Source organism: Lactuca serriola, chromosome 2, assembly GCF_051521515.1.
Source record: "Lactuca serriola cultivar US96UC23 chromosome 2, Lser_US96UC23_V15, whole genome shotgun sequence".
In the NCBI taxonomy this organism is placed as follows: Eukaryota; Viridiplantae; Streptophyta; class Magnoliopsida; order Asterales; family Asteraceae; genus Lactuca; species Lactuca serriola.
The window spans coordinates 91,471,396-91,483,194 of NC_136409.1; the positions used below are offsets into that span (position 1 = coordinate 91,471,396).

Below are 11,799 nucleotides of genomic sequence, written 5' to 3' on the forward strand. Positions count from 1 at the left end.
CCTCTCAAAGCTTCAGTTGTCATGTTCTCCGGTTTCAGGGCTTCGAGCTGAGCTTCTCGGATTTGCATGGGTAGATTGGAATGGATGGTTATCGACTGACTCTTCACTTTGTTGCTGGTATTCTCCTTTCGGCTATGGGCATCTGCTACCACATTGGCCTTGCCGGGATGGTAGCGGATTTCACACTCATAATCACTGAGTAGTTCAACCCATCGCCTTTGTCTCATGTTCAGGTCTTTTTGGTCAAAGATATGTTGCAGGCTCTTATGATCAGTAAAGATCGTACACTTAGTTCCGTAAAGGTAATGCCTCCAAATCTTTAATGCAAAAACTACGGCTCCAAGCTCCAAATCGTGTGTGGTATAGTTAACCTCGTGTGTCTTCAACTGTCTAGAGGCATAAGCAATCACTTTTCCTCTCTGCATAAGCACACAACCTAAACCTTGAGTAGATGCATCGCAGTAGACAACAAAGTCCTCTGTTCCTTCGGGTAAGGATAGGACAGGCGCGCTGCACAGAGCTTTCTTCAATGTCTGAAATGCGGTCTCTTGTTTATCACCCCAACAAAAGGGTACACCTTTTTGTGTTAGAGTGGTTAGAGGTTTGGCGATTCGGGAAAAGTTTTGGATGAACCTTCGATAATAGCCAGCGAGACCCAAGAATTGTCGGATTTCTGTGGGTGTCTTTGGTGCTGACCAATTCTCTATTGCCTTAATCTTGGAAGGATCAACATGAATACCCTCCTCACTTATCACATGTCCAAGGAAAATTACCTTCCGTATCCAAAACTCACATTTGGAAAATTTCGCGTATAGTTTTTCGGATCTAAGGGTTTCCAACACTAGCCTCAAGTGTTGTTTGTGGTCTTCTTCGCTTCGAGAGTAAACGAGGATGTCGTCAATGAACACGATGACGAATTTGTCTAAGAAGGGACGGCACACCCGGTTCATAAGGTCCATGAACACTGCCGGTGCGTTGGTTAAACCGAAGGGCATCACTACGAACTCATAGTGTCCATATCGAGTCCTGAAAGCTGTTTTGGGCACATCACTTTCATGAACTCGCAACTGATGGTACCCTGACCGAAGGTCTATCTTAGAGAAGTAACTGGCTCCCTGGAGTTGATCGAAAAGGTCATCTATACGAGGAAGAGGATATCAGTTTTTGACAGTCAACTTGTTTAATTCACGATAATCTATACACATTCGAAAGGATCCATCCTTCTTCTTGACAAACAAAACTGGAGCTCCCCAGGGTGAGGAACTCGGCCTAATGAATCCTTTGCTAATCAATTCGTTAAGTTGACTGGATAGCTCCTGCATCTCTGCCGGAGCTAAGCGATACGGAGACTTCGCTACAGGAGTAGCCCCAGGAATTAGGTCAATACGAAACTCGACCTGACGCTCGGGAGGGATTCCTGGAAGCTCTTCGGGAAACACATCAGGAAAATTGCAGACCTCGGGGATGCTCGCGAGGTTTTTAACTTCTTGATTTTCGTTGATTACGTGAGCCAAGAATGCAACACACTCCTTACGCAGGAGTTTCTGAGCTTTGATGCAGGAGATGATACGAAGATTGGAACCGAGTTTATTGCCATAGATCATTAGAGTTTGACCAGAAAGAAGGTTAAGACGAATGGTTTTTTCGAAGCAAAGGATATCTGCATGATTGGGGCTCAACCAATCCATGCCAATAATGACATCAAAGCTCTTTATAGATACGGGCATAAGATCGATAGGAAACGAATGGTCGTTTAAGGTAAGAATGCAATCTACGAATACTTCACTCGCACTCTCTTTCTCTCCGTTTGCCATTTCGACGGTAAATATTTCGGTTAGAGGTTGGGAATTATGTTTTAGGTTATGTTTGAATGCATGACTAACAAAACTTCTTTCAGCGCCCGAATCGAAAAGAATATTAGCATACGAGTTGTCGAGAAGAAACGTACCCGAGACAACATTGGGATCAGCAACTGCTTCTTCTCGTCCCATAACAAGGACCCTTCCTGTGTTGCTAGCAGTGTTCTTCTTGGGGCAGTTCCTTTTATAATGCCCAACTTCTCCACAGTTGTAGCAGGCTTGACTAACACCTACTCCCGATGATTGGTTGGCTGATTGGGTAGGAGTTCTGCAGAATCGAACCGTGTGCCCTTTCTTACCACAGCTGGTGCAAGACAATTCTCGGCAAGGACCAGGATGATGATGGTATTTACACTTGTCACACAGGGGAAGGTTACCAGCATATTTACTGGTAGGAGTTGAAGCTGTGGATCCCATAACAGAAACTGTAGTGACAGGAGTAACAGTAGCAGCATGGACTGCTACCGTCTGATGTTTCTTGGAAGATCCTTGAGAAGATTGACCCTTCTTCTTTTTCCAGAATTTCCTCTTTTCACCACTCCTTTGAGTCGGTTCAGAAGTGGTAGTGATTTCCTTAACGTCGTCGCTGTGATCAATCAGAATTTGAGCCAAAGTCTTGGCACTATCATAAGTATTCGGACGAGCAGCCAAAACATGACTCTTTTTCGGTTGAGATAACCCCCAAATGAACCTTTCGATCTTTTTGTTTTCAGGAGTGACTAATCCCGGGCAGAGAAGTGCGAGGTCATCAAATCGGGAAATATACGCAGTAACGTTAGAACCTTTCATCTTTAAGTTCCACAGCTCGTGTTCTAATTTTTGCATTTCACCACGGGGGCAGTACTCAGCAATGAGAAGTTCTTTCATGGCCTCCCAGCCCATGGCATTGGCTACAGGTAAGGTCAGAGATTTGACTCGGCCATTCCACCAAGTCAAGGCTTTATCCTCGAAGGTACAAGCCGCAAATTTAACTTTATCAGACTCTGCACAAGCACAGATTTCGAAGATGGATTCGATTTTCTCGAACCATCGGGATAAGGATATGACACCTCCAGTGCCATTAAAGGATGTTGGTTTCGCGTTCATGAAATCCTTATAAGAATTTCCTCTTTGGTGTCCCTGACTACCCTCAGGGTTTTGAGATTGAGAACCACCTCCTGAATTATTAGAGTTCATCTGCGACATAGCTGCTACCATTGCAGCTGTCATCATCGTTTGGAGTGATGTTAGGTCAAACTGGGGAGGGGGTGGCGGCGAAGAGGGATTTTCGTTGTTCTTTGAGCTGGGTCTTTTTCTTGGAGGCATCTTGATCTAAAAAGATCAGGAAAGAGAGGATCATAAGTCCTCTGAATTGAATCAAGAGATATGGGACAGGAGATATCTCATCAAGGCAATTATAGCATCATACTAAGCGAATAAGCAGAAAGGAGTTATATATATAGAATATTTTATCACAAGAGTAATATTCAAGGATTAACGCGTATACAAGAATTTCTACAGAGTAACGACTCAAGAAATACTCCCATAGTATTTCATGGTTTGCTGCAGCGACGATTTGTTGTTTGGGATATTGGGTAAGTTTTAGGCATGCCGTATATTACAGTCACTCCCAAGCACATGTTGGCCGTGTCTCGAATGAATATAGTTGGCCAGGCTATATTGACCCTAGACACGACTACATAACTGCCCAGGTTTAACCATAATACACAACACCCAATTATTTATGTTTGGTTCTACTTGTAGTTACGGATAGCGACGATTCGGTATACTTGTATATTTTTTGAAAATATTTGTAGTTTGAAGATACTTTTAATTCAGAGCACTTAGGCCCCTTTAGTGTTTATAGTTTTACACCATGTAAGGTTTGGTATACTTCATTCACTATAAACAAGGGCTCTGATACCAATCTGTCACACCCCGAAAACCGAAGGCGGAAACATTTCCGGGGTTGACTCCATGTTGAGTATCAAATCCAATGCACATAGTAAGTAAAGTAGAACAACCATTACATTACATATTAAAGTTTTACAGTCATTTCAAAAGTAAAGTTTGTACAGTTGTGATACATAGTCTATATAGACAAAAGAAACGGATCTTCATGAACTCCATCTTCTAATCAAAAGAAATCTCCGGGTACCTGTTCTAAAGATGACCTGAGAACACAAGCGGTTTGAAAATCAGCATAAAGCTGGTGAGTTCATAAGTAGATTTGTTTTGTAAAAATGTTTACGTTTCCTTTCTGTTTCTGAAAATGTCGAATGTACCAAGAAAATCCCATATTTTCTAAATAGTTAGTTATTAATTCACAAACGAAAGGTATGATAAGTTTGTACATTGAAAATATGTTTATTCATGTGAAAATGTATAGTTGGTTATCTAACTGATTAAACTGATCTGTTTGCTTGTCATGTGTTACCAGGAAAGTCCCATACTTTCCTTATTGCGTATTACAAATTGTAAAAGATGTAATGTTATCCAGTTTGTTACTCTTTCTAGTTAGGTAAGTGTTACCCAGAAAAGCCCCATGCTTTTCTGCATGTTGGTTTCAAATGTAAACGATGAAAAGATGTAAAAGATGTAATAGTGATTGGTTTCTATGTTTTCCCCAGGAAAGTCTCGTACTTTCTTGAATGTTGGTTACAGTGTTACGAAAGATGGGAAGGATGTAAAAGATGTATAAAGTGATTCATTATTACTATATGTAAATCTCTGTTATCCTAATTGCGAGTTCCATAACCATACAATAGACTAAAACCTGTGGCAATAAGTAGTCCACATGTGGCAATAAGTCGTCCACATACTTATGACTCTCGTCACCCTTGAACCATTTCGGTTCGGCTGTAGCTAGCAGCTAGGTGTGGGGTAGTCAGCCCCGTATAGATCTATACACTCAAGTCACGCTCTCTAAATACCAGAGATTCTGGTTATGGGTGTAGTCCTCCACTCGCGTACCTTGGTGGAGTGTTCTCCAAGGACGTGTCTCCAATTATACAGGATTAACAAATTTACTAGTAATAATAGAATAGTCCTCCACTCTCGTATTTATGTGGAGTGTTACCGAGGACAAAACAGTGTACAGGTATTACATTCAAATGTTGTATGTAATGCTTTTAACTGATAAATTGTGGAAAATCATTTGTGAAATATATGTAAAACATAATGGTTTAAAGACCTAATTCACAAATATATGTTACGTGATATGCATGTTCAAATGGTTATCAGTTGTGGTAATCAGTAACAAAAGCATATGAATTAATAATCACACATCTGAAAACATGTTTTGAGTACAAGAATTCCCTTGTACTTTGCTTGTGTTCCCCCCCTAAAAACAGTAAAAACAGTGAAAAAGGGTAGGGGTATGAACTCACCGGACTCGGAAACGTGTCGGATTTGAATGCTAGACGTTGGTTCGGGGTTTGATTACTCGCGATGACCCTATGTAAAATGAAATAATGTCCATATATATACAATTAGGGATACATTCACTAATCATATGGAACATTACACTCCAATGAGGTTAAACACCTTAAAATGAGCGTTTGGAGTGACCCGGGTGGCGCTTAAGAACTTGAAATGACACTAGGGACTTGGGACATGAGTTTTCTCCCCATAAGTAAATATTTTAAAGAGTTTACAATAATGGAACACCCACATACATGAGTTTACGGCCGTAAACTCATGTGGGTGAGGTTTTGGTGTTTTAAGGACTCAAATGAACTTAGGGATTGCTAGGAATGATTATCTAGACACCTTGGAACACTTGGAATGGATTTAACACATTTAAAGCATGAGTTTACGGCCATACTCATAGAGTTTACGGCCGTAAACTCACTAAGGCCAAGAAAAATTGATTTAAACTATTTAGGGCAATCACATGTGATTCAAACTAATTTTCTAAGCATTGTTATGAATTTAGAACATCAATTAAGACATTTATTGGAGTTTACGGCCTAGAGGTATGTTCTAAGGCCGTAAACTCTCCTTTATAATTGAACAAAGTAGTTTTTTGTGCTTAAAACAATCACATGTGATTCTAGAAATTTACACAAGACATTTGAGTGTGTTTAATGCCTCATAAACATTGTTTTATGAGTTTACGGCCAAGAATATGTTCTTAGGCCGTAAACTCCCATAAATCATACTTTTGTTGTGTTTTAATCCTTTAAAACATTTTTAGATGCATCTAGATTTTACCACAAAGCCATATATTGAGTTTGGAAGCATTTGAACATGTTTAAAGGCCTTAAATCACTCTTTTAGAGGAGTTTACGGCCCAAGAGAGTGTCTTGGCCGTAAACTCTTCTTTGTTACACAAAAATCAAGTTTAAAGTGTTCCAAGTCTAGATTAGCAAGTCCAAGGTTCATGTCTAAGTCTCAACTAGGTTTTGGAAGGGTTAAATGGCTTAAATACCCCTTGTATATGAGTTTACGGCCCAAGTATGCTCCTTGGCCATAAACTCACTTTTGTCCCTCTAAATCCATGTTCTACATGTTATAATTTCTTCCCTTTAAGCCCTTAAGTCATATCTAGTGTCCAACTTTGCAAAGGAAGGGTTTTAGGGCTTAAAAACCCTTGAAATATGAGTTTACGGCCCATGAATGTTCTATGGCCGTAAACTCATGAATGTTAGGCCTAATTTATGTCTTAAACTCGAAATTTGATGACAAATATGCTATAGGTTAAGGCTAGGAAGGTACCTTAGAGATTAGAAGCCCTAAATTTGAGTTTTGATCCCTTAAACTTGGATTAGGAGAGAGGTGGGAAATGTTTAGTGATAATTTGGCCAAAGGCTTCAAATGGAGTCTTAAACATGTTTATATAATGTTCGGGAATTGAACACGATAGAATTCTACCCGATACCGACGTTAATTGAGGTTTTTGGTCGTACCCGATTGAGTTACCGTAACCTGATATGGTAGTTTCTAGAAATATTCCGATCACTAAAGCTGGGTGTTAAAATGATTTCTAAATGTATTAAAACACCCATTAAGTCATTTTAGATCAATATAAACTAATGACTTAATGAAATGGAGAAATTAGAAACGAAATTGAAAATGACGTTGGGTTGATCGGGTTTGAATTACAAGTTGTGGTACAAGAAGTGACATGAAATTTCGGGTTGTTACATAAGGTGTCATGGAATAAAATCTGCAAACCAAAGATTTATGGAGGTCTTGGGCTGAAAAATCTTAAAGACTGTAACATTGCTCTGCTGTCGAGTAGAATTTGGAAGCTTATTAGTGGGCAAAATTCCTTGTGGGTGAAATGGGTAAACTTTTATTTGTTGGAAGGTAGAAGCTTTTGGGATGTGAGTCCAAAAGATAAAATGAGTTGGAGCTGGAGGAATCTCTTAAAGATTAGACCTTTTTTGCGAGATTTTTTTTATTCTCGGATTGGAAATGGAGAGAAGACTTTCATGTGGTTTGATAATTGGCATCAATTGGGACCTTTGAGTTATGTTCTTTCTCATAGGGAAATCACTAATGCTGGATATAACATAAGGGACAAAGTGAGTGATGTTATTGTTGATGAAAATTGGAGCTGGCCTGCAGAATGGATCGAAATGATCCCTCAGTTGAGTAATTTCCCTGTGCCAAGGATCATCAGAGAGAAAAAAGATGAAGTGTATTGGGTGAACTACAAAGGTAATTTTGTTCCTTTTGCGGTTAATCAGGTATCTTCTTCTATTACACGCCATGAGCCAATTGTTGACTGGTATGATCTGGTTTGGTTTCAAAATAGAATACCAAGTCATTGCTTCATTCTTTGGCTTGCTATTCTTGGAAGACTTAGAACACAAGATAGAATGAAAAGATGGAAAAATTCTATTGAGTTCAATTATGTGTTTTGCAATGCTCAATTGGATTCTCATTCTCATTTATTTTTTGATTGTAAATTCTCCAAAGATGTATGGAAGCTGATGAAAAATAAGGTGAAAATAAAGCATAATCCTGGCAATTGGTTTGAAATTATTAATGAACTTCAATATTTGCTAAAAAAGAAAAATATCAGTAACTTCATTAAAAAGATAGCTTTGGCGGCTTCTGTTTATCACATATGGAATGAAAGGAATAAAAGGTTGTTTGGGAAACAGAGCAATTCAGTGGATAATGTGGTTAAAGTTATCACAGAAGACATTCGATTGAAGATGTTTAGCCTTAAATTGGGTTATCTTGGGCTTAATGAAGAAATTTGCAAGCAGTGGAATGTTACAGTTAAAAGTGATGATTATATCCATGAAAGAAGAAATTAATTTGAGAAGAGGGTTGTGCGTGAATTTGTCAGGGTGGCTGACTTGGAATTGGAGGCAGGAGAGAAATTATGGAATGCGATTGGTGGAAATAAGGAAGATTGAAAATAAAAGCGGAATTTCAAGTTTTTTGGTCAAAGGGCTTTTTGGTCAAGGTTGGAAATTTAATAAATTGGATGATTTAATTGAGCTCGGCTTGAGTATTAAAGATTTCGACTGTATATCTGATTGGAAGGATCGGAAGGAGGTGAAATTGAATAAAAAAAACTGCAATTGTTTAATTCTTGAACATGGGCTGTTTGGGAATCGGATAGATAAAGGAGCGACTGGGATGTCTCTTTTTCTGGATGATAGTCTCAATTGCTCATGGTGGAATAATAGCATGTGTGTTAGTGGTTATTATAACAAAGAAGATTTTTTGGAGGACTGGAAGAAGATCGATTTGAAGAATAAAGGGAAGATGGATAATTTTGTGTTCCAGGTTGTTAGTCACAGGGCTGTTTGGATGGAAAATAATATTCTTTATTATGATTGTTATTATTTGGAGGATATTATAAAGGAATGGGGGTATTTTGGGCTCAGTTTAATTGTTGGTGGAGATGGAAACTGGAGGGTGTCGGTTGTGGATAGGAGTAAGGGTAATATTGGAAATTTTAATTGGGTTGAAGACTTATTGAATTTTGGCTGCTTTATCATTCATGGAAGAAGATGGGGTGAAGGGCAATATGGTCAAACTTATGTGAAGGGTTTCTATTGTTGTTATTTGGTGAAAATTTTTTGGAGTTTGGATGGAGTTAATAAAAAAAAGAAAAAAGATCAAACTAAAATAAATGGATTGAGGTGTAGCAGAAAAGTGATTATTATTTTGGTCAAAGGGCAAAAATGGAATTATTGGAGATGGGTGAATTCTGTTATCTATGAAGGAGTTCATTTCCAATATTTTTACAAAGGAATTGACGGTCATGGGATTTTTACCAATTTTTCCCTTAAAATTGGATTGCAACTCGGTCTAATCCCGAGTATCATTTGGTTTAGGCCTTATGATGTGGTCAAATTTCATCAATATTTGGAATTTATTTTCATTTATTGTGAATTTCCGCCTTGGAAACAAGGTGTGTATTCTCAAGGATTTGATGGGTATGGGATTTTTATTGCTTTTTCCCTTAAAAGTGAATTGCATCTCGGTTTGATCCCGAGTTTCATTTGGTTAAGACCTTATGAAGTGGACTTTTATCATTTTCAATTGGGGTTTCTCAATTGTTATGATCTGCCGTCTTGGAAACGAGGCGTGTATATAAAACGAATTGATGGAATCGGGATTTTTATCACTTTTTCCCTTAAAAGTGAACCCCCGCCTTGGAAACAAGGTGTGTATTTCAAAGGAATTGACGGAAGGATATTTGATTATATCCTTAATTTTTTCGGCAATTTATTGCTAGAGGGTTCAATTCCCGAAAATAATTGGTTCAATCCTATTCATTTAGGGATAAATCTTGGTTCATTTCCAAGTGATATAGTCAAGTGGTTTGCCCCTTTTTTCCAAAAAAGGATGATTTTTTCCGGTTCAAATCCGGAGCTTTTAATCGGGTGGTTTTCTTTCTTTTTCCATAAAAAGAATTTAAATCTTGGTTCAATTCCAAGTAGTCTAGTCATGTGGTTGGCCCCTTTTTTCCAAAAAAGGATGAATTTATCCGGTTCAAATCCGAAAATTATAGTTTGGTTTTTCAACTTTTTCCGTAAAAAGTTCAAAAATCTTGGTTCAAATCCAAGTAATTTAGTCGGTGGGTTTTATGATTTTTTCCATAAAAAATCTAGAGATGGAAATTGCATCAAAGAGATGAGGATTTTGAATGTTGAAGATAACACATGGAATGGAACGTGGAAGATTCGAAGTGAACAAAGATGGTTGGATGAAGATTGCAAAAAGTGGAAGATTGGGAATAGAGATAAAAGAGAGGATGATAGTTTGGCTTTTTATAGCAATATACTCTTGAGGTGCATAAAAGATAATAAACACAAAACAGTTGAGAGAAGAAAGAAGATGGCTATTGTGATTATTATTGGGAATTGGAAGATGGACATTATTTACATCTTCTTGTGGGACACATGGGATATTTTTGTTCATAGACCTTGTGTTATTTTAGACTCATGGATGTGGAGTATATATAGAGATTGCATTTTTGAAGATTGGAAGAAAAAACGGCGTGTTCATTTCAAGCGGGAAAGGAATTTTGAAGGCCACTCCGGGTTGTGGAGTTGGGATAGAATAAATTGTATTTTCTTAGGTTACTTTGTTGCTAGGGTTAGCCTTTGGTTTTGGTATTTACGTGACATTTGGATTTTGGTCATTTTTGGGGTTTGTCCAAAAATGACATAACTCTTGTTTTTCTTTTTTTGAATTTATAAAATCTTTGCCGAGGCTTTGGCCTCTTTCCCAAAAAAAAAAATTGCATAGACATCTACTGTGGAACTCAAGAACAAAACAATGCTCATCAATTCTTTGCTTAAATTGCATAGACTTCTATTGTGGAACTCAAGAATGAAATGATGCTCATCAAAGCTTTGCTAAATTGCGTAGACCTCAAATGTGGAAATCAAGAATGAAACACTGCTTGTCAAAGCTTTGCTTAAATTGCATAGAGTACTATTGTGGAACTCAAGAATAAAGAATTGCTCATCAAAGCTTTGCTAATTTACGAATACTACTTCTATTGTGGAAATCAAGAATTAAACGATGCTCATCAAAGCTTTGCTAAATTGCATAGACTTATAATGTAGAACTCAATAATGAAACAATGCTCATCAAAGCTTTGCTTAAAGTGCATAGACTTCTATTGTGTGACAACCGTCAATTTTCGGTCAAGTCAAAGTCAACTAAAGTCAACAAGTCAAACCGGTCAACTCAATTTGCCGTGAGTACTAGAGTTTACGTTATGTAACTTCTAAACAACTCTCTATTCTAATGGGAGATCATAAATCGAAAAGTGCGTACATCTAGATCTCCTTGACCTAAAACGGTGATACGTGGAGAGCCAAACCGATAAAATAATGTTACATACTCATCGGGAGTATGCAAGATCCCTAAACAAGGCTTAACGGGGTTTACGTACCTTGCAGTGCGTAGCCGGACACTCAAAAAGGTCACCAATGAAACCTCTCTCAATCGCTTTCACTCCATCTCCAAGTATGTCAAATCTCTCCCAAATCTCTCTAAGTATGTGAAATCTGTCCCACATATCTCTTTGTATGAGAAATCTCTCCAAGTATGTCAAATCTCTCCCAAATCTCTCTAAGTATGTGAAATCTCTCCCACATATCTCTTTGTATGAGAAATCTCTCCAAGTATGTCAAATCTCTCCCAAATCTCTCTAAGTATGTGAAATCTCTCCCACATATCTCTTTGTATGAGAAATCTCTCCAAGTATGTCAAATCTCTCCCAAATCTCTCTAAGTATGTGAAATCTCTCCCAAATCTCTCTTTGTATGAGAAATCTCTCCAAGAATGTCAAATCTCTCCCAAATCTCTCTAAGTATGTGAAATCTCTCCCAAATCTCTCTTTGTATGAGAAATCTCTCCAATAATGTCAAATCCATCCCAAATCTCTCTAAGTATGTGAAATCTCTCCCAAATATCTCCCTGTATGTGAAATCTCTCCAAGTATGTCAAATCTCTCCCAAATCTCTCTAAG

The 11,799-nt window shown here is 38.1% G+C and overlaps 1 protein-coding gene across 1 annotated transcript; it reads left to right on the forward strand.

Annotated features, from left to right (window-relative positions):
* The first annotated feature begins 7,276 nt into the window (after positions 1 to 7,276).
* Positions 7,277 to 8,113, forward strand: LOC145089392 (uncharacterized). The gene has a single exon (XM_079027836.1). It carries the CDS (start codon positions 7,277 to 7,279, stop codon positions 8,111 to 8,113), a length of 837 nt encoding a protein of 278 aa, XP_078883962.1.
* Positions 8,114 to 11,799: the final 3,686 nt, after the last annotated feature.